The sequence below is a fragment of the Epinephelus lanceolatus genome, chromosome 3 (assembly GCF_041903045.1).
Source record: "Epinephelus lanceolatus isolate andai-2023 chromosome 3, ASM4190304v1, whole genome shotgun sequence".
Lineage (NCBI taxonomy): Eukaryota > Metazoa > Chordata > Actinopteri > Perciformes > Serranidae > Epinephelus > Epinephelus lanceolatus.
Window position 1 is genome coordinate 25497401 of NC_135736.1, and position 24874 is coordinate 25522274.

Sequence of the window (24874 nt, forward strand, 5' to 3'; positions counted from 1 at the left end):
CCCAAGCGGCAGGGTATTTATACATCAGATTAAAGTGTCTAATCTCTGATGCAGCCAGCCAATGACAGAGCACGAGAAAACTGGCATCATCTGTCACACAGATCTTTTACACATCTGAATGGCATTTACATTTAAATATCAGATACATTTCAAAATGAACTTCTCTCGAACCTGTAACTATCATTGTTCAATAAAAAGAGAGAAGTACATACACCCAAAGAAAGTATTCAGTGTTGGAACAAACTGGAAATATTAAAGAAAACATGGTGGAATCTGCAGTTTCTCTGTTCCAACAAAACATTAATAATCGCTGTAACAGTGCAACATTTTGATTGTTCAAGATCTTCAGTTACAGTGTGCGGGTTATTGCAGACTATTCTTTGCCATACCATTATTGTTCAGTCTACAGAAGTCCTATTAAAATTTAGCTCTGGGTATTGTACTGCTCTGCTCTGCTCTAAGATCACAGGAGAGACACAATGGGACCAGTTTTTATAATCAACAAATCCTCCAGAAAGCCACACGTATTTTAGCTTCTTCTGGACATCTTCTTGCAGGCGGATTTTCTCTGCTGCTGCTGTCAGGGCATTGTTATGTTTTACCTGCTTGTAAAACTAACTAACTAAAAATTAACTAAAATAAGGTAAGTGAACAAGACTACAAATCATACCTAACAGTTTTCAGTGCTTGGTGCTATGGACACATTTTTGTCGGTACCGAAAAAGTAGAGGTTTGATTACATCCCTGTTAAGTTACAGTCAACATATCAAGGTTTCCAAAGATATAATATGCCTGAATGCTGCTGAATGCAAAAAGACATTTGATAAAGATGATACAACCATAACACATGGCATATATACCAACTATTTTATTTATTTTTTATAACCAACTGTCAAAAACTCTAAGGTTTTTAACTCACAGTAATATAAAATAAAAATAGCAATGGGGCTTGTTTGCTCAATAAATGACTTTAATTCATCAATTATCACTGAACTGGTGTGGGTTGATTTTCGTCAGATAAACTAATCGATTTATGAACTTATTATCCTACACAGGGCTGCAAGATATATCGTTTCAGTATCGACATTGCAATGTGCGCATGCGCAATAGTCACATCGCAGGACGCACAATGTCAGGTAAGGTAATTTAAGTCAAACATGTCAGGCTACAACTTTTCTGCTGCATGATTCAAAGGAAAATTCACACGGTTCTTTTTTTTAATGACTTATTTTACTGGCCAAGCCTTCACCTTTAAGACAGGTTATGTGTGATAAGGCTTAGTCTGGCGGCATTTGTTATGAGAATTTAGACTCCTGTGTGTGTGTGTGTGTGTGTGTGTGTGTGTGTTTGTGTGTGTGTGTGTAACAAAAGTACAGTGACCACACCTGCAAGAGCTGTAGACACAGTGAAACCAATGCTTCTCTGAAGCTACAGTAGTTATCTATACTAGATAAGCTCAGGTTCCAGTATAACGACTGTAAAAATAGTTGTGCTTTGTGTTCACTGCGCAGACGAAATAATGCACCTGTTTAATACAATATTATCACGACGTCTACTAACCGTTTTTCACCATAGAGTGAAACTGTAGTAATTGTAGTTGCTGGCTACGAGTCAGGCTAAAGCTAAATGAGTCTGCCTAAAGAAACCAGAAGTAAAGTTTGCAGCTGTGAAGCTGGAAAGGTAATGTTAACACTAACATTATTCTATAAGATAAGAGCACGCCCGCTAGTTGTCAACCACAACCTGAAAATGAGCGAGGGACAGGATGAGAGTAAAATAAGGGAGCTATTCAAGTCACCTGGTGGACATTCCTGTATTTTTTCATATCACAATATATCACCGAAAAAAAATTTAATTGTCAGGTTTTTTTTTTATATTGTTCAGCCCTAATCCTACATGTACTCACTCTTATAACTATCTGCACAAAAGCAGCTTAGTGAGATAAACCTGCCAAATGTTGTGATTTCACTCTGACATTTCACAGCTTCCAACCAGTCAGTGAAGTGCACAAACACACTATGACCCTGCCGCGCTGCCACTCAACAGAACAATGCACTTCTGCAGTGTATGAACAAAAAAATTGCACAAACATACAAAAACTTCGAGTGAGCGGCGTGATTGGTGGGATGGGGAAACAGGAGCAGGACAGGAAGGAAAGTGGAGCCATTGTTGAGTGACCATATCGTCTCTCGCTGTGACAAGGTCACCACTGAGCTCTAGGTACACACTCACACACAATCACACGTACACAAAGAGATTCACCAAACTCACCCGCAGGGTCTGTAGGTGAACACAATGTAGCTTTCCTCATCTGTCTTCTCAATGAAAGTTACGCACGTCTGTTTTTCCCAATGACGCATGGCCTGCTTGAACATGGCCCTCTGACTACCTGAAACACACACATTTCACATCCTACTTTTACACAATCACACGTCAGTGTGTGTTTCACTCTTGAGCAGCACGGGCAGCAGTCCAGTAGAGTTGCTTACCAGTGAAGTTCCCTCCAATGACGTAGGGAATGACTCCTCCAGGCCATATCCTCTCAGCTCGGGATGTGGCTGCTCGAGGAATACGGCTTTTCACTACATTTCCAGTCTTCCCACCTTTACCAGTTTGGCTCCTGGGATTGGCAACTCCTTTGCTGGAGTTCTTTGGGAGATAGTCTAACAAGTGAGGAGAGAACAACAGCCATCAAATCTAAATTCACCACAAGTTCTTATTATGTATGTTCAAACAGAATAAATGTCTGGTCTAGTATTTTGAATATCAGTTCATAAATGTGCTGCAAGATTACTGGATCACACTGCTTCTTATTATACGTGACCTTTCAAAGTTTATCCTCAGATCAGAGGGGAATAACACTGCAATATTAAGTTTCATTAAACATTTAATTTGAAGAAGTTTATAATGCGTCATACGTTCATACATTCTGGATCTGATTGTGATTCAGTAGGATCAAGGTCGTGATACAAACTTTGCCGAGTTGCAAAGAGCATAAAGAAGGAGACCAGTGTTGACCTGTAAAAGGTCTAGCAACAATGAGAGTATTGAAAATAGCTTAATTATGATTCTGCATTTCAGCCTGTAGCCTTCATGGGGGTCTGATTGTGCTTCAGAGGTGCCTCTCATCACAAAATATCATAGCCGACATTGTGGCCACAGAGCTCCGGGGGCCAGCTTCCTGGCTTCCCAGTTTCCAGGTGTTTCTACCTCCCGTCTGAAATTGAACCCAGCGGCTCCACAGAACTCCATTGCTGGCCTCAGAGTTCCATGGCTCACTTTCAGGCTTCACAACCCTTCCTCCTTTTGTCTAAACCTGGGGCTCTCACCCAGAGCGCTATCAGGTACTGACATTCAGCACCGATAGATTTAACGTGAATTGGTACACGTAGTAAACACGTATTTCAGTCAGTACCCTTAAAAGTAGCAAGTTCGATACCCAACTGTAGTAGAAAGATCACTAAAGAGACTCAAACTGCCTCTGCAACAAACCTGGAGGCTAAATTTGAATATATATACATACATATATATATATATATATATATATATACAAAAATATTTAAATATGTAATTGCCGTTGAAATGCAAAAGAAGAAACAACTTTTTGTGTACATCTCAAAGCATGGCACTTCAATCAGTTTCATTCATTTCAGTACAACATGAAAGTCAACTTGCAGAAACCTGAAACTTGCTTGAGATCGTCTCATCACAGTGAACATTTCATCACTATTTTTGCTCAAAGTTTGCATGGTTACAAGCAGAAACCAAAAAGTCTTCTTGGTAGTGCATTTAAAGTTTCTCAGAGAGCTGTGTTTTAGAAGCCTAATCAAAGCTTCAAGACTATGCAAAAAAGTTGGTTTTCACACTGTATGGAAGTAAAATAGAACCTGTGGCTTCCTAAAAGATCCAGGATGCCACTGTGGTAATGTCTGCATTAACGTAAAGAATATAGGATTTGTAGTGTATTGGTTAAAGCATGAAACACCACCATCATTACAGTGAGTAGTAAAGTGTTGGGTCCTTACCGAAGCCAAACCTGCGTATTCTCTCCAGCAATAGATATAACGATCCTCTCTTCTTAGAAATTTCATGTTCCTCCAGGCCACCTGACACACACAAGAGCCAAGAATCAAAACACAAACAATGCACAATAAATGCTGATATCCTCAAGTGGCCTCTGTCTACTTCCTTCCTACTCAAACTGCTTCGCTCTGCAGTCGATAGGTAATGAGAGCAAGCGTTTCAGAGGAAACATGAGAGAGAGTATTACATGATGATTACTGAGTGAGAGTGCGATGTCGAGTTCACTCACCAGACGTGTGGCCCTGCCGGGAGTGTGTGTGCATGTGTGTGTGCTGTGTGAGGTCTATCGTCCTGTCAATCTGGAACATGCGCAGGTCCTCCTCGTCTAAAGCGATGTCGCCCCAGAATGCAGCTGCAGGTGAAGAGAAACATCTGTTAGAATCACAATCAACAGCAGAATCATGAACATATTATCATCATTATCATCATCAAAGTATCAGTGGAACAAGGTTAGTGCCTTTCTACCCTTTCCCTGTATCTTGGTATTTTTCAACCTGGGTCCCTATTTTCCGGTGTTATTTTGTCTGAGTGACTAATGGGAACAACAATCTTTAAACTGGTCCAGTACAGAGGAGAGCGCAGCAGCAGGCAGCTGCAAAACAGGCTACATTGTATGTACTCTGGTGAATTATGCACCCTCAATAAGTGTTTGTTTTTGCCACTGACAGGCTCAGATTATCACTCTCTGTGTCTGACAACATTGTGGTAAGGATCCCTACAGAGGCAGACTCTGTAGGGTCACTGTAACAAGTGAGATCCTTTTTGTTTAACCAGAAACAGACCCAAAATCACCATCACCAAAGCCACCAGACTCCATTTAAATAAACAGTCATTTTAGCATGTATAGAGGCAGCATGTTTTCACATCTAACTGTATTAATTAAGGTTAAAGTTTAATTCAACCAAACCAGAGCTGGTGATTGCTGGAACAATGGAAAGACAAACCAAGATGGTTTTGTGAGTTTTATTTTGTGTCTGTTGACTTTGAATTAAAAGAGTTTTATGATGCTTAAATTATTGTTTATTTAAATGGAGTCTGGTAGTGGCAATTTCAGGGCTGTTTCTGGTCAGACAAAGCGGTCTCTCTCTGTAGGGATCCTTTTCATAATGTTGTCCGTCACTCCACACCTATAATGTCTGTGGCTGCCTGCTGCAGTGCTCTTGCTCAATACTGGACCAGCTTCAAACACTGCTGTTCCCATTAGTCACTTAGATACAAAAATATGGAAAAATAATGTCCACATTGAAAAATACAGAATACACCTTTAGCTAAAAAGTAAGTTTTTAAAAACAGGAACCAAAAAAGTCTGCTATTGTGCCTGTAAATGTCTTTATACATACAAATGGTATGTCTTGTAACATAATAGACACTTGCCACTGAAAAAAAAGTCTGTTTTGTTCTGTCTGTGTGGTTTGATTAAATAAAATCCTCATGAAAATGAGATGAAGTGAAACAGGAATTAAAGGCTGACAAAGAGGACGTGATTCAGGATAAATCCCAGTGTGTAAAGTGGAAGAGCAGCACGTGGCTCGTCCCTTATCACTATGCCTAAGGTGCACTGACAACAGATTTAATGTTTTCAAATGCTCACTTGGAGCTACTAAACGGGATGAAATCAGACTCTTGTTATACTACGGCAGCTTCCAAGTATGAATGTGAGTCTAACTGTGTGAGTGTGGACGGTGTGCTCATGAAAAAGAGAGCACTGCTCTCTGTGAAACAAATATAAGTTTTAAATCCTACTTCTAATTAACCAGAGGTCATCCAAACCATGGATGAGTCAGAAATGGAGACAATAACAAAAACTTTACAAGGACTTAAAAAGAATTTGCAAATAAGCAGTGACCACTTTTCCTCAACATGTGGGTATTAAAACAACTCGTCCAGAACAAAATTGGATGCAGTTAATGAGGATCTTTTACAGAATTCATTTCAGTTCAAGTACAAACTGTTTAACCCACTCAGGCCTGCAGTGCAGAACTCTTAGGGCCTTTGATTCAGTAAATACAATGTGCATTTCTACACCTGGCAGAAGTCTACAGCAGCTGTCACATTTGTACATTATACAATTCTGGTACAACAATTCACCAGGATGTAGCACAGGTGTTTTCTTTATCTGTGGAGGGCAGTGGTGTAGTGGAGGGTATACACAGATATACGGGGTATACCCACATCTTTTTTTGGCTGTTAAAAGTATACCCAGCTTACTAGCCAAAAAGCCAGTAGAATATATAGGAGAGCATACCTACTCCTTCCTCAGTAACCTACCCATCTACCTATTAGTACACCTGCCTCGTGAACCACCACTACACCACTGATAGAGGTGAAGTCATCACATAAATTAAAACCTTAATCAACCCTATTGATTCTCTGGATAATAGCAACACTGTCACTCCAATTAAACACCTGAAACTACACTCAAATACCTATAAACTTGTGTTTGATTTCAGTTGCCCAGAGAGCTTAGTCTCCCCTCATGCACAGTCACCAGCTCAGCTCCAAGTGGTCTTACAGTGGTCTGATATCAGGCCATGTGTAAGCAGTTCGGCAAGTGACACTCCCACCCAGCCGTCCCCTCCACTGCGCCCTCCCTCCCTCCCTTCCTACTCGGACCACTCCAGTCTCTCCTCCTTATCCTCACATCTTCCCTCTTTCCTTACAGCCTGGTTTAAGGTTTCAACGTGACTCGTGCACACTGTTAAAAGGACATATTCACATTTAATCAGATCTGTTGTAAAACACACATTCTTATGTACAGCTATTGGCCGTTGTGTTCATCACCCCTCTTCACTGGCTGTGATCCCTTCCTAATGCACATTTTTTAAGGTCAACTCAGGCTGATATGAGGCAGCAGCAGTCTCAGCTAGTCAAATCAAGTGTGTATTTTAAACAATTACTTAATTGTTTTTAGCAGAAATTCCCTCTTTTTGTTACCACCCCTCTACTGCAGCTCAGCGAACACACACAGAAAATTTTGTGTAATTTAGTTTTCTTTATCATTTCTTCCTTTGGTGCTACTTTTACTTATTCTATCTGTTTATACATTTTCCGTGTGTGTTACGTGGAGGGGGCTAAAACTAGGGCTAGGTATCATAACTCAATACCTTTAAGGTATTGGCGGAAATAACCCAGTACAATAGTTTTAAAATTTTCAGTTAAACAATATCTGCATTTGTTCCAAAATCTAGAAGAAAAATGACTATTTGTATGGTTTTGCTTGCAGCCAATCACTGCAGGTGTTCTTTGATTTAATGCGTCTGATTGGCCCATAACTGCAGCAGCTTTAGTTGAGGGCGGTGTATTTGAAGGAGTTGGCAATTTGGCTTGCCAAGATGCCCCACTACAGTTTCACATCATTATCCCCCGGCATATAACCGACAGTCAGTTTTACCGACACACAATTTGACTCTCTCTCTCTCTCTCTCACACACACACACACACACACACACACACACACATACACACAGATTGGTTACCGACAATTAATTTGCCCTGCATCTAGTGGCATCTTATGCAACTGAATACTTCCATTCACATGAAGGGTGACGAATGAAGCAGAAAAAAAAATGTCAAATGAAGGTCACTGTATCGGTATCACCTCAAGGGTGCTGGTATCATTATTTTTTAAACAATAGTCAGCCCTAGTTACAACTGCATTTCATTATGCAATCCTGTATTAAATAATGTCAAAGCTGAACCTTGAATATTTTTTCTTAAAATTTTTGTTCATATGAAAAAAGTGTGTAATGCAACATTTCAAACTTCAACCATTATTCAGTAGTTTTTTGGTGATGTGTATGTGTGTATATCGGTCATAATAAACACTTCAATCACACAATCTTAAAACCACTCCTGCTCCCACAGCAGCCTCATCTCTCATCTTTCTCAAAAACCTTCCTTCCACATCGCTCCTGCTTCAATCCCCATCCTCCGTCATCCTATTGTGGCTCGTTACAACCAATTTCTGTCTTTTTCTCTCTCCCTCTCCCTCCATATCGACAGTACATCTCCCAGCCTCTAACAATGAACAACTGAGTGATAACCATCGCTAAATGATTAGCGGAGCGGAGTTACTGCCCTCCACAGGGACTCAAGACACTAATACATTAACAATGGCATGGGAGAAGCTTGTCACTTAGCTAATCAGGATTGCCACTAAAGGAAACAGGGGGTCAGGGTGCCATTGTGCTCGACTCCGAGCTATTGTTGCAGTGAGGAGCAAAACCACAATGACCACAGATGGTTTACAAATCATGATATCAGATACGGACAGGGAGTGTGTGCTGTCGAATGGTGGTGTATGATATGTTGGTTAGATGGATATGAGGATAACCTTTGATCTAAAGTGTAGAGCTGCTGTGAAGTGTTTCTATTATTATCTGTATCATTAGGGTCCGGGCAGCTAAGCTGCCAGGACACTATTGTAATCCTAAGTATTCTTCTTCTTCTTCCGAGGAAATCATACTTCCCATGGGTGAAAATTCACCAAACTTTGCACAAAGGTCCAGTCTCATGCCAGATATCCTCAGCTGTAAACTCAAGCCAATAGTCCTGATGGTGGCGCTACAGCAAGCGTCTAACGTTCAAAACTTTGAAAGTTCATAACAAATCAACCATACGTGCTACAACTTCAACTTTCATCAAACTGTAGCCCCAATACTGAAAAAATGAAGTTCATCACTCTGTTTTTTTTTTCAAAAACTGTAATACTTCTTAAACCTGTCTCCTCCCACAATTTTTGTTCAATTGACACCAAACTTGCTACAGAGCATCTTCAGACTGTCCTACAAAAACTGTTTCTCAGATTTTTGATTTATCAAAAATTGAGCCTACAGTGCATCAAAATGTTTGACTGTAAACTGTAAACATATACATTCAAATTCTTGCTAAATAAATCTTCAATGTTCATGAAAAAAATGAAAAAATTCTAGAGTCATGGTAGATGATGTGTGGCAAATTTCAGAATTTTATCTCAAAAATTGAATTTTTGACAGCATTTTGAATTTTGCTCTAATGTGAACAATTGGAGTCAATGTAAAAATGGCAATTTTAAACATCAGTTTTTCACTTATGGAGCAAATCAGTCATTGTTACAAACAAATTAACAACATCTCCATGCTGTCTAGATGCAATATGTGTATTTTCAGATTTTTGTCTTAATAACTGAATTTTTTACAGTGGTTTCAAATCTGCCTTTCCATGCACGGATGGCTGCTTTCCTACACAACAGTGAATGGCTTACTCAATTTGTGAAGCCACTGTTGAGTTGCTACTTGCCAATTAGCTCAGAGCGGTAGGTTCCAGAGGTTGCTCAGAATTGCCTAAAAATGCCCGGACCCGACCCATCGCTGCACAGCAGCTATAATTGTATTTATTATGTATCATGTATCTTTTTTAGACTATACTAAGACATATGCTTTGTTCAAACTACAAGCATCAACGCAACAGTGGGATCAGCTACTTTTTTGCTGAGTTGCCGTTAATGTAGTTACGTTGTCACGGGTTTGTGTGTGTCTGCTGCTTGCCACAAAGCACCTAACTGAATTTTGTTTGTATTTGGTCATAAAAATATCTGCTCAGGATCAGAGTCTGAGCCCCATTTTACCATCACATTTCATTGCCCCATCACATCCCTGCGTGCACCCCAAAGTACATAAAGCTAACATAGCACCAGCTAACTTAGCTAAATAAAACAGTACCACAACTAAAACAAACAAAAACATATGATATGATTTATAGCGACAAGTGTTGGCTATCAGTTTGTAGCTTCACGTCACCTGCTTCATTGAAAAAGACTTGTACCCTGCCTTGCCTACTCTCACTTTTAATCTAATTGGCCAAAATTTAAGACAAGTAAAAGCATCACATTGTCATATTTCAGAACCTTGTGCCTTGAAATATTTGGCTTTTTTACTTGATAACAATAGTTGCTGATCAATTTTCTGTCATTTTAGATTTCATCTGATGCCATTCACTAGATTATTTTACCATTATCAATCAATTATACTGTATCTTCAGTGCCCTGTCTGTCTGAATCAGAATACACATACAAAGTACAAGTAGTGCAAGTACACACAGGGTTCATGCTGCTGAAACTTGGACATGACAAACAGGTTTTTAGTATTTCATAACCATGTATACAATCACACAGCTTGTAAACTGGCACTTGTTAAAGAGATTTGATTAGCACAAACAAGGCATCATTTGGTGATGACATGGTAGGCATCAATCACATCAGTTTTATTTGTATTGCCACACTGCTGTTGGAAAACAGTGATGAACTGTGCAGATGTAACAAACTTTGTAGTACAATAAAATGTTTTTCTCCTTTGTGTGCTGTTTTTACTTAAAAGGCTGCATGCAGTGAGTCACTGGTCAAAAAGTGAAGTGGTCAAACTCGACATCTATAAAATAGGTTTATTTGACTCTGAAGAGGTTGATGTTGGTGTGGCTTTGCCATATAAACCCACAAAAATAACACTTGTACCATTTAAAAAAAAAAAAAAAAAAAAGCTCTTGTGCTAAGATGTGGTCTGAACAGGCGCTGGTACAAATTGCACTGTGGGCGACACAGTTTCTACTGACACTCCCCGTCTACTGCAAATTGTGTCAAAGTGGTGTCACAGGGAGCCACAAGAACTACCAAATGGGTGCAAAAACAGAATCCACCTAATACCTCAAGAGACTTCGCCAGCAAAAGGTTATTATCTGTGTGAATTCTCATATAAAGATAGACCGCATCCCACTGCACCAGCATTAGAAATAATATTCCCCTGACTTTTGTTTCTATCTGTGGGACCGAGTGTTTGTGACATTACACACCTAGTGGTTTCGGATATTTCAGGACAACAAGAGAAACTACAAGGACTAAAAGTTTTCCAGAGAAAAGGAGCTGACACAAGCAGAGCTACAAAGCGAGAAGAGGAGGGAGAGTACAGTGATAGTAAGTTTGGCCCATTGATTGTTGGGGTCTTGTTAATCCATAGAGACACCATAAATAGCCCAAAGTCAAGCCAGTGGGTGAGGAGGGGTGAGGACAGTGAGGCAGGGAGATGCAGGAGGAAAAGTATTGATCCAAAAACCCCAGGACGTCCCAGGAGACCTACATCATGCTGACCAGGGCCTTACTGTTCGCCCTTCAGCAGGGGCACTGCAGCAAACACACACACACACACACACACACACACAGGAATAATGCACCAAACACAAACTGAGAGGCTGACTTTCCTCACATGCATCCAGCACCTCCCACCGTGGTGGCTGTTTAGAGAGCGAGCAGATCGGTTTTTGTTGTATTGATCAACTTCTCAGGCGGACACGACAGATGTCAGCTTTTTGCAAGTTTATTCTGCAGCCTGGTAACAAATGTCAAATGTACAACAGTGACTCTGTGTGACTGTGTGTGAGAGAGCTGAAATACAAAAATCTTTATCCTCATACAACAATGCCCGATGAAACATAATTTGCACCTGAACAGTACAGTATACACATATACTTAGCTGTAATGGAGCCCGTAGAGAACACATCATCCTGATCAGAAATGTTTTCAGTGCTTAATTTTAATCTGTTAATACACTAATTTATTCATTTAAATTGTGATAAACAGCATTTATTTAAAATGATTTTATTCTCTACTTTTTATATTTTATGTTTCTTATATTAATTAAGGCGACATTTCTATGAGAATTTATTCGTGTTCTGCTTGAGTATTTATAGCTTCTATTTATCATCTATTTATTATATCACCTCAAAGCCGCTATTGTTTTGTATGTTATTATAGCATCTTTTCAAAAGCATATGTTTTTGTTTTCAGTCGTTGAGACAATCCCAGCTGTTTTTATTTATTTATTTTTGGACACTATTGCTGGTTTCCTTTCCAACAAAGTCTGGCGCCAGACTCCATTCCAATTTCCATTAAGATATGCACTGATTTAATGAGTGTTGCAATGGCTGAACTGGTCACCGCTTGAGACACATGACTAAATATATACATGGTTGTTATTATGTAACTGTTTGACAGCAGTAAATGGCAGACAGTATGAGGACAAGGACCAGGCCCGCAGGACACTGTTCAGCTTTGCAACCAATTTTTCCCAGTGGTGACTCGCAGTATTGAAGTGACAAAATTTCCTGCGGCTCAAAAAGCATTTTCCCCACAGGCCAACATCATAAAAAAGACGTCTGTAAAATTGTTGACAGGACACCTCGATTTGCAAACAAGGCTGATTCTGACTCTTTCTATTATGAATCTTTGAGCCATGGTGGTTTCATATTCCTAAAACTGTCCTCAAGCCAAGAAAAGTGATTTAAAAATCTGCGACGTCATCATAATGTTAAGTCTATGAGCTCAGTAGAAACGTGCGGGTGGGGCCAGCGGGAGAAACACTTCTGTGTATACTCAGCGGGCCGCACACCATGGAAGTAAATTTGGAAGAAATTTTGATGGCAAGTGAGCAACTCTATTGGAATTAAAAGGTGCAATTTGTGTGTCTGGTATCTAGATATTATTATAAATCTGCGACAAGTACCTTCAATAGCAACTTGAATTCAGCCAGCACAAACCCAAGCACAGAGATTCTGCTCCTGGAGCTTGCCAACTACCCACCAGTTCCGCAAACTTTCTGTTGCTGCCATGACACAAGTTAGAGCCAGTGCTGCTGCTGGCCATCAGTCCACTATGAACCCAGGTGATAGGGTTGGCACTGGCTGAATTCAAGTTGCTACAGCTGCTGACTGAAGGTCTGTCTCTGGAGATACCACCCGCTCTGATGAATAGAGAGTAGAAGAAAGGAGGGCGAGGGGCTGAGCGAATCAATGCGTTACGCACAGCCAATGCATTCTCATCCCAAGTCGTAACATATTGCCGTTTTGTCCTTTCAGGTCTACATATTACATGCATTCTTCTGCATCTGCTGCTGATGTTCTAGGATGCTGCTACCAAAACCAGGACATCACCAAAGCACATGGTTAGGTTCAGAAAAAAACATCAGGGTTTGGCTTTACATCCATACAGGGGACCTCTCCAACACCCCTCCAACCTGCCGAGGGACTTTTCAGCTTCATATGTTACCTCCTTACATTGTTATCAGCAGCATTTCAACCTTACACCTTACACCAGTGTATCATACTGCTGCAACAGGTGCTGTCCGGCCATGTTACATACTGACGCCACCAAATGTAACTTTGGCATCAGGTGTCTGACGCTGAAACCAGTGATAAAGCGGTGGTATTCATCGTCTTCAGAACAAGGATGGACTGGCATGGTGCTGGCAGCCCCAGTATCAATATTTTTAAGACCTGTTTCTCATTTTACTTGTTACTTTAAGGGGTTTACTCAGTTCCTTTAACATGTTGGTACGATGCAGTGGAGAATTATACACTGCTGAGTTATGCACCCATGCTGTACTCACTGGGGTGTATCTAACACACACACCCACCCACCCACACACACACACACACACACACATACACACCTCACTAAGCTCCTCATTAAGCAAATATAAGGTCACACTGTAGGTGGACTAAGATGTGTCTGCGTGTGCACGTGTGTGTGTGAACATGTGCATGTGTATGAACCCTTTCCACTTGTGTGATATTATTACACCATATATAACTGAGACTGTGAACGTACTGTAATATTAAAAAGAGATTATCTCGGCCCTGTTTGAGGATTTTCTCCAAAAGTAATTGTTGTGCAAGCTGCTTGATTCAGGTTAACCCTTTGTGGGCAACAACAGGTGCTGCAGTTCGACCTCACTGTATGCCGACACTGTTGGAAACAATCGTGATGAAGCAAGGTTACAAAAATGCACCCTTAAAAAAAGTACACCACAGGAGTGGGTCATTAAAGTGATATTCCTCCACCCAAAATGGTCAGTCAACCCTTGTAAGATGGAGAGACTGTTAATAGTTTGCATTTCAGCTCGAATGGAGACTGATGTCCACTTGAATGCACAGCTTTAACAATGAATTCCCAAAGTGATAAGTTTGGAAATCCTGTATCATATTAATGTCCACAGAAGCTTCCCAAATCACTCCTGTCACATTTAAGTATGGGCAGTGTATTCCAAACAACCATACTTCTGACAGAATACGGCCAAATACAGTGTACTGCAGCTGCCTCCATTCTTACATATGACCCTGTCCAGTAAAGCTGAAACTATTAATCGATTTATAGAGAGAAATGAATAGGCATTTATAATTTAAGTTGTTCTTTTAATCAAACATACGTAGAATTCATTGGCTCGGCTTCTAAATTGTGAACATTCACCGGCTTTAGTGGTCTTGTATCACAGGAAACTGGATTTCTCTGGGTTTTGGAGCACTGGTTGGACAAAAGAAGACATCTAAAAACTTCACCTCATGATGGACAATTTTCAGTATTCTCAGACATTTCATGAAACAACAAAATAAATAAATGATAAAAAAAAATAACTGCTAGTTGCAGTCTGACTGTTGAGCTGGTTATGCATGTTTGAGGGCTCACATGTTGATCTTCCACTGGTCAAAATGTTTTGAAGCCACATATTGACTTTTTAATTCTGGAGCTGGATCGGTCATTAGAAACTATACTGTTCAGTTATTCAGAGCACAGAACATACTCTGGGCACAGATGGAGCAGCAGAACACCAGGCAGAGTGAAAGTGAATCTTAACTGTCTTTTAATTTCTATGGAAATAGAACACTCTATTTCTAAGTGTTCATTATTTTTCAGCCAACTTTAGATGGAACCTGCTGCGTTCCCATGGACTCCACACCCCGCAGTCAAGAGCTGGGTCAAAGGTTTGGCTTGTTTCCACTCTACTCTGCAGCGGCTGCTTCTCTAGTCAGTTGATCTGATCAGCTTTGATCGATCCAACCACAAACTGTTCGAGTTTGAAACATACTGAGCATACAGACAGACAGTAAGGAGAAATGGATAATAAAACCCCACCACCAGACAACAATATCAATTTTGGACAATTCTGCAAAACCGCAGATAACTTTCAATGACATTTTCTTTTTTGTATTTCAAATTCTCACTTTCGACAATATCTGCACATGGCAACTACAGTATTTTTAAGGTTTGGGAAAGATCATTGTTACAGAAAATAAACTGTGGTTAACGTATATTTAAGTTTAGGGACAGACTGGAGCCTCCTGCATTAAAGTCATACCCACTACCTCACCATTTCCTGCTCCTGCCCTGAATGTTGGCATTGGACAATAAATTATAAGGAATCATCATATATTTAAAACTGGGCTTGATTACCATACATTAGTGGTAGTTTCTATGGTTATTTTGATACTATACACTGTTGGAATCTATTTTAACTTTGAAACCAAGTTAACCACAGCCTCCATTGTGGAGAAAACTGCAAAGCATCACTTTAAGTAGCACTTTGTACTATGATTATATTTCATGGCTTTCTTTGTGAGTGTTTAAGATGGAGTAACAACATGCCACTTGGCACAAGTAAGGTGTTGTAATGTGAAGAGATGCAGGAGTTGGTAATGTCATTGGTCAAAAATGTGCTTTATAGAGAAAATAAAATGAAAAATGTAGAAGCTCAGTCCAAGCTCAAAAAGTTCAAACCCCCACCCTCCTGCAAGCATGTGTGTTACAGAGTGAGACAGGACGGGATTATCTTGACTGCTGTGACATAGGATGAAACAGTCATGAAAAAAAGAGCATAGTGTGTGTGTGTGTGTGTGTGTTTACAGATTAGGGTAGGCAAAGTTTCTTCAAGCATGAACGTAGCTAATTACAGATGGCAGAGCAGAAAGGCGAACAACTGGATGTCTAAATTAGCTTGGAAATACATCCCAGACTGATCATAAACAAACCCAGTTAACAGGAAGACTTTTTATCTTTATATTTTGTTACATCAATCACCTTAAATCAAACTGTGTGTCTTACTCTGATGAGAGCACATCAGAGGTGCTTACGGAGGAGATCATACCAAAATATAATTCTGAAGTATAATTACGATTACTTGAGTAAAAACCAAAATAAAAGTAAAAAGAAAAGGTCATTAAGCTGCTTTGCAAAAACAGTCTTTGAGTTTGTTAGATGTAAGTGAATTTAAAATGTGGATGATAATAATATGCATTAAAAACTAACATGTCCAACTTCAAAAGAGCGCACACTTAGAGAGCACTTCACCACCTAAACTGAAGGAGACAACAGACAAAGAAATGTTCAGTATGAAGCAAAATAACAATATCATATGACACCCACACACACACACACACACACACACACACACATACACACACTGAGAGCTGGTGTAACCTCCTAATCACATTATTGTGACACTGAGATTCCTCTCCAGCAGGTCATGGGTTTGGCCAGACATTGTGACGGGACATGGCTCAATCTAACCTTCAGGTGTCCTGGGTGTGCACCTTTAGGGGGGCGGTGAGCAACAGGCTCTTACATGAACGAAGATCAAATGACAGATAAACAACAGAGAACAATGTTGATTATTGTGAGGATGATTCTGCTCTGTATGTCCTTCGATCTGTACATCAGGTGTGACTACACAGTTTCACTCATTAGAGGACTAACTTTTGTAAGGTTTGATGTCACTTTGATTCCTGGAGTTCTTCACCCACAGAATGACCATTAAAACTTTACTTATGGAGTCTGGCTCTGAAGAAAGTACAGATAAGATTCACTTTAGGTTCAGTTTAATTTGTAATGTTTTGGTGAAAATGCATGTGTTTGAGAGGAACTGAGCATAACGTTGGATGAATTAGACTCTGATCATACTGCAAAAGTTGTGTGAGAGTTCGTAAACAGATGATTTCATATAGTTTTGCTGCTGTTAAACATCGTCACATCAATCAGTAAATCAATTCAAGGTAACACGGCATGACAAACCAAGATGTGCTCATCCCAAATGTTTATTTTGTGGGTGAAATATTCCTTTACATGTGACACAGCTAGCTTAACCTGTTGGAGGGCCATGGAGCCACGCATAAAGAAAAGCATGTCTTACGTGGTCGGTGAAGCAGCTTCAGCTGAATGCAATCAACGTGTTCTGCTGCAGGCATGCTGTGGCAGTCGGTCACACCACGTGTTACAGTGAGTTTCAGCTCACTGTTTTGTGATCCGGCACATAGTTTAACTGTTTTGGGATCGCTCTCACTGCTCTCATAACATTTATATTTCCTTAAGGAGTTGGTAGAGACCAGAAATGTAGCGTGGTTATTTGCCTTGAATCATGTGACTCTAAACATCACAGCCAGGTGGACGAATGACCCACATGTGACCTCAACGACTCGCAAGGTGTAACTGTTCCCACAGAGGTAAAATGCCCGGGACTCCACCTCATTACAAACTGAAGAAGCCTTTTGGATGAGAGGTAAAAGCTAGTCCAGCTGACCTTCACTTTCTATCTCTCCATAACAGTACATGCAGTGCTGTCTTTGCACATTTGTACAGCACACACCTTAAGGCTTGCTTCTAGCTAAAATATCAACCTAGCGGACTTGCTGAAAGTGCGTAGCTCTGCATCATGTGTTGCAGGGAGGCTGCATCTGTGACCTCATATAGATTCCTATAATACTACAGACAGCTGAGACAAAATAAGGGTTTGACTGTAAAGGGAAGGCGGCTTTCTCTCAGCCAATAATGGGTGTATGCGAATCATTTTGCTGCTATAAATACCATCAGGAAAAGCTAGGTGACATAAAAGCAGCCAGACTTTTAATAATTGAGCAATGCGTGGCAGGTGGGCGGAGTGACGGCGCTGCTGACTCATGGCTTCTGTAGCTCCGGAACAATGACGCTCCAAAACAAACAGTGGGCTCTCAGCGTGGCCGCAGAGTTTGTGCTGAGGCGGGAATCCTGAAGAAGACTTCGGAAGCTCAGTGGCAGGAGCGCTCTGCTCGGGAAAATCCTGTTTAATATAATATGAGTGAGACCGCTCGTCCTCTCGCTCACACACACACACACTCACACACACACACATAACGCAGCCACAGTGTCAACACACACACATACACACATTGCTCTAGTTTCCTTCCTACTGAGAGATGGGGGAAGGGGTGAACAGTAGCTGCAGCTCGCTGTCACGACATGGTGGGTTTCAGTGTGACTGAAAAACTCAAACGCACAGATATCATATACATGGGCACGGGCACACACACACGTTCAAATGATTACAATACACCTGATGCACTGATACAAGAATACAAGAGTGACAGTTAAACCTATGTCAAATCAGCTGTATGAACACCTGCAGTCAGTAAAATGTCACCCAAATCCAAAAAGACCAAAATACAAGTTAAGTGTTGTTTCTACGAAGCTTTCCTTCAGCTGCTCTCCTTTGTTTCATTTATCTGCAGCCCACAGACAAAATGTCCACAGCCATCAACTTTTGTGAACAGACACCAGATATCCCCCACGACAGCCAAAAAAATACCTATATCGAAAGTAGTAGGCTGGAGGCGAGCCCGCGGCCGCTGCCACAAGGACTGAGCCTTTGTACATGGGGCGCCTGCTCTATCCACTAAGGAGATCAATGCCCCAGTATCATAACATTTTTGACCAAACAGTCTGGTGAGTTAAGAAAATTACATCACGTCACTGTAACGCAGCCTTTAACACCAGGACAAGACAACACACAAAATTTCAAATGATAATAAGTCTCATATCACGATATTGATATAATATCAATATATTGCTCAGCCCTACACAGTTACATTTGTTTGTGTTACTTTGCTTAACAAACCAGACCTTCCATGACAATTATGAATATACCCACCGACTCAATGTCGACAGTGTACGCCACCTCACATAGATTGTCACAGCAGGAACAGACAGCACTGTGACTATTTGACACAAAATATTGGAATTAGCCTATTATTTATTTCAGGAACATAGATATACAGTAAAATTACAGAAAAAAAAGAGCCCAGTCTCACTCCGAAGTCATTGAAACCCGATGCTTAGGCAGTGACTTGCGGAGTCAGAAACCAACAAAAAAAAAGTCCTTTAACATCAGGATGATGTTGTTGCCGTTATAGTTTAATGGCACCTGGTGGCAGGAAACGCTGCGGGACAAGAACCAAAGTTCAGGTGGCGAAAGTCCAAGTGGGGCGGGCGGGAGGTGTGGTGGATGCATCCAACAAACACTGACTTTCACCCAAGAAAGTGGTGTTCTTGTTTTTGTTACCTAAACCCAACCATGTGTGCTTTTTTTGTTGAAGGAAAAAAAATTTGTGGTGGCACTATGTACCAACATACTGTGTGTGTGTGTTTATTTTGAAAGAGACTGTATGTGAACCGCAGAACTTGACACGGTGTCCCAGAACGTCAACAACCAACGCACCCAGGGTACCTTCCATGTCGTATGTGCACGTGAAAAGTCCATGACCAAAACGTCAATATGTGACAAGATCAGAGTGAGAATGTGTTGAAAAGAACAGTTAAGTGTTTCGCCTTTATGCATTTAGCAGTGGTGCTGCTATATGAAAATCTCCTCATATGCAATGGGAACTGCCCATTGGTCCGACAGCCCATTGTTCCGACCATATTAAACCCATTGTTCTGAAGTCCGTTCCGAAATCATCATGATGCCCTGTGGTTAAGGTCTGGTTAGGTTTAGGCACAAAAACCACTTGGTTAGGGTCAGGAAAAGATCATGGTGTGGGTTAAAATGAAAAAGAAAGTGGCAAACACATAAGCCGTGAGCCTGCTCCGCCTCAAGCCTTTCCCAGCTGACCCAGAGCCGGTTGCGGCGCACCATACGCCCCCCGTGAGCCGTTCAGCACCGCGGACAGTCGGACTAATGGGATGTCGAACCAATGGGCTGTCGGACCAATGACATGGACCCATATGCAATGAACTCGCTATCTCCGCTTTGAGCAGCCAGAGTCAGGAACAAGCAGGGATTATAAATCAAACACCCCCAGATAAGGGTGCTCCAATCAATTGGCCACTGATCATTATCAGCTGATATTGGTTCTAAATGGTTTGAAGGCCGATCAGCACCAGTGATCAGTGATCAACACCTGAGACAATTTCTCTGCACACCACTAAAACAGCTTCACTGGTCTGTCTGTTCTGATAAACTGTAGCTCACACTGAACATTTACTGTTACGTTCATGGTTTACTCTAATCTGATCAAGGATCAAGGATCAAGGATTCTTTACTGTCATTCCAGCCATGCTAATATATGACAAGACCAAAATGTAGAACTCAGATCTCAGTGATCATCAAAAAATGAAAGTGCAGACACAGTCCGTCTCTTCTCACACACCACATACACACACCACACTGAGTGCCTCTGTAGAGGCTCTGATACACTGCACTGCTTTTTGACGGCGTTTACAGTTAGCTTTGTCTTGTCCTGTATTGTGCCTCTTTCTCATCTGCATTTCTGCAGGATTTGAGTTGTCTTGTTGTCTATTAGGGACCAGGGTTTTTTTGTAACAAAAAACTCTTGCACTATTGATACAATTTTTATGTAGGTAACTTGTATCTGTGTTCTACTTGTTAACAGTCATCAGTTGTTTTTACTAGCAGTGTTAGAGTCACAGTATTGATTGAAACATTAGATGTCAGATGTTACATCTGCCCCAACATGCAGAAGTGATTGCAACAGCCTCTGGGGTATAGAAAGTATTTTATTAAATGTAATTGTCTACAGCCCATCTCGTGTCAGCAGACATGCTGAATATCATCTGGCAGCTCAAAATAAAAGTCACACTTCAGCACCACTGCTGGAAATAAATCCTTGGGGAAATACTGTAGTGACAACAAAAATTAAGATATTTTAGACTGTTTGACAAACCAGTGTAAAATACAGTGTAAACATTTGTTTTACAAACCAAAAATAGTGCAGTTCAATGTTTTCTGGCACGCAAACAACCAAATGTACCGATGTCTTTATCAAGCTAAAGTGAACCAACACAACAGCAACTTCAAAATGTAAGTGTTTAAAGTGGAGCGCCTCAGACCCTACAAAAGGTTGAAGCCACTCAAATGGAAGCACAACAACTACACTGGAAATATTTGGATACAGAAAACTCTACATCTAAATTTCCATGCTTTTCTTCCTTACACCTGTGAAACAAAACAACAATGACATCATGTATAGTCGGCCAGTATCCGAACAACAGAATGAGCCTCAGCCAACGTGAACCACTTCATGTAGGCAGCAGGGTGGAGATCATCCCTCAAGTGGAAGGTCCTGGTTCAAGCTCCACATGGAAACTGTGATGTAACTATTCATGTTACCTAAGTGCTCATAAACTCAACACTAAATCACTGTCAGCTCTTTTGTGTTTTTATTTAACCCATATGTAACAGCCTCTTTTACAAAGGAGACCTGGCGAAGACAGGAGCATACAAAAAAAGTTACAGCCAAACAACAATACGATAAAAAAAACATAAAAGATACACAGTTACATGTAGAAGGTTTTGACGCCTACTCACAATGACAACAACCAACCAATTCATTCATCCTTGTACTTGTGAGAGCTTTAAATTCAAGCAGAGAGACCAGAGGTATTTTACCTGACTCGGCTCTGTGACCCCCAGGTGGATATGAGAACAGAATAATTGATGCAGTAAAAAAGCTGCATCAGTCCTGTTGCTTCTCAACAGTGACTCAGATTGCACAATTTTCTTTGAAATCCTAACGTGACTGTTTTTGTTTTGTTTCCACCCATGTTGCCGCGTGAGCTCTTATTGTAAATCCTGTATGGCAACATCAGAGTTCAGCGATGTACGCCCATGAGAACATGTACATTATGTATTGTACTACACTGCTGCACACTCCTGTGATACACCACTATTGTATTTAAAGAGCAGGCAGTCGGTCTCCCGGGTCACTCCTGAAGAAATGACCCACAGCTTCATTCGGACATCGTGGTTTGTTTAGCTTTCGCTCCGTTTGTGTGAGCATTTTATGAGAACAGTGATTTGGAAGGAAGCATGAATGACTCTTGAGTGAGCGTAGGAGCTCGTGCACGTCCCCACGAGTGTGTGCGTGCGTGCCCGCGTGTGTGTCATCTCCAGCTGAGTAGCAGGATGCAGACAACCAGGAAGAGATAAGCGCGGGTGAATGGAGGGAGCTCTGCGTGTGTGTGTGCGTAGTGAGTGTGTGCGTCTGTGTGCATGTGTGTGTTCGTGTAGGGAAATCACTTCACAAAGGCCTGGAAGTGTGTGTTCTCCTGTCTACCAGCGCGGGACTCGGAGGAGATAAGCAGACAGCCAAATATTCCCCTTGTGTTTTCCCAGCAAAAACAGGAGGCGGAATACCAACCACTCAGACCGATGCCACAGGGTCAGGCCTGGAATGAGCCGCGCTTCCACTTCTTACAAGCTGCACACACACACACAGACACACACAGCCACCAACTCTTTACACACTGACAGCGAAATGGGTCCACACTAGCGGAGGGCAACTAAGACTTATCTTCATTATTGATTAATCTGTTGATAAATTTTTTCAGTTGATGGATGCACATGCAGAAAAGACACTGTAAACTTGTCAACTGATGTATCATGCATGTACATGTGTAGATTCTGACTGGTGCATTTGTGGGTGCGTATCTGTGTATGTATTTAGATGTCTGAGGTTTTATGTGTGTCTATATGTAAATGTGGATGTTGCAATGATACACACTGATGTATATGATGTTTATAATTGTTATTTCTTCCCCTTTGGGTGGGTGGAGTGGGACGGTTTTGGAGATCTGATCATGTAAATGGAGGATGCTCTGCAGACTTGTTGGTTAATGTTTGTAAACACGTTCACCAGCGGAAGTGAAAGTAAAAGCCCATGCCCAAGTTCTCAGAGCCCATGTACAGTTACTTGTTTTGTCCTACCATCAGTATAAAACCCACTGATATTTGTTTTATATATATATATCAAATAAAATTAGATGATGAAGATGATGATGAAAATGATATGAAACTGAGAAATAAGCAAATCCTCATGTGAGAAGCCAAAATCAGTGACTGTTTTGCATTTTTGCTCAATATCCTTGAATAACTCGTTTGAATAAATCAGGCATAAGAAACTGTTGTTGATCAGTTTGCTTGTTTTCAAAGTCAACTTTGAACGTCAGGTTTTTGGTTAAGATAAATGAGAAGTCCTAAAGGCGTTGAACAAATGCAGATGCTGTAGAAATTGAGAACCTCCATATGCAGATGAGGACGCTGTATTTCAGCCAAAAGCTCCATAACAGCTGCTAAATGGACCTTGAGGTGACATTATTTTGTTAACCGTATAATTTTCTGCCATTCACCTTATAGCGTAATCCACCAAACATTTCACCTCCACAGATAATACGTAATTAGAGATGGAAATCGAGAAGCAGTTCCAGTTGACAACCAGGTCCAAGTTGTCCGATCCATTGGAATCATATGCCTCTGAGCTTACCGATAGAGTGCTCCAGGGATGACGTTTCTCTGTAGGCCGATGCAGAAGTTAGCATCGCACTGGTCCCCTCATTAAAAAGCCTTTGGGGATTTTTCCACTGGATTTTGGATTATTGCCGAAAATAAGCTCTGTGGCAAACAAATATATATGATACTTACACGTCTTGTTCAGCTAGAAAATCTACACAAATGAACACCACTTTCATGGTTATTGAAGTCTAAATGCAGTTGGCAGAAGTAAAAGCTAACGTTAGACAATCAACTAACTACACTTCAGCTGCATTACCTAATGTCACCACCATACCAAGAATAAAAAGCCATGTTCGGCGTGATGATGTTCTGTAGTCTTACTTAGCCACATGTTAGCAACCGCCTTTTTTTAAGACACATAGAAACTTCAAAGCTCACAAATGGTACTTACTGACATATTTTATGTCGTACAACAAAACATAAAAGTCTCTAAAACTTGTGTTAACCACAGACCTTATTTCAGGCATCTTATCCAAAAACCCATTAAAAAAACCTTTGACTTTGAGGTGAGGGAACCACCAGTGGTAAAATGCTAACTAATTTCCAGGTTGTAGGACCCATTCCTGGCGGACAATATTCTTATTCATCCATGTCAGAATGTTTGACAGTCGTGCACTGCACAACAGTGATGTCAAACTCATACATCTATGCTGCTGTAAACTGGCAACAAGAGGGAGTCATGGTGAAGAAATGGGCCGAAATGTGGGTTCATTTCACAAAGAAAGATGACAACAGTGCTGCTTGTAATGTCTGTAAAATGATGTTTTCAAGTAAGGGTGGAAACATCAGAAAAATGCTAACGCATCTTTTTCCACAACATCGTCGAGATGCATCTCTGACGGATCCGTGACCTTCACTCCCACTAGCAGCGGCAGAACCAGAGGCTGCTGCTGGAGGAGCTGATAAACCAGCTGAGAAGGAACCACACTCCTTAACAGCCTCACACGGTCCGGGCTTCGAAATCCCATCCTGAACTCAACTGTATCACCCGCAACATGATGGGAACTGCCCATTGGTCCGACATCCCATTGTTCCGACCATATTAAACCCATTGTTCCAAAGTCCCGTTGTTCCGAAATCATCATGATGCCCTGTGGTTAAGGTCTGGTTAGGTTTAGGCACAAAAACCACTTGGTTAGGGTCAGGAAAAGATCATGGTGTGGGTTAAAATGAAAAAGAAAGTGACAAACACATAAGCTGTGAGCCTGCTTCGCCTCAAGCCTTTCCCAGCTGACCCAGAGCTGGTCGCGGCGCACCATCAAGGTAGAAATACACCCGCCGGGAGCCGTTCAGCACCACGGACCATCGGACTAATGGGATGTTGGACCAATGGGCTGTGGGACCAATGACATGGACCTCAACATGATACTCCTGCCAAA

The 24874-nt window shown here is 41.1% G+C and overlaps 1 protein-coding gene across 1 annotated transcript in view; it reads right to left on the reverse strand.

Annotated features, from left to right (window-relative positions):
* tll1 (tolloid-like 1) overlaps positions 1-24874 on the reverse strand; it is a 66416-nt gene that overhangs the window by 35593 nt on the left and 5949 nt on the right. The window contains exons 3-6 of the mRNA XM_033623013.2: positions 4313-4435; positions 4026-4106; positions 2490-2663; positions 2272-2389 (exon numbers count right to left, since the gene is read on the reverse strand). Coding sequence (XP_033478904.1) covers positions 2272-2389; positions 2490-2663; positions 4026-4106; positions 4313-4435 — 496 coding nt within the window. The remainder of the gene's footprint in view (positions 1-2271; positions 2390-2489; positions 2664-4025; positions 4107-4312; positions 4436-24874) is intronic.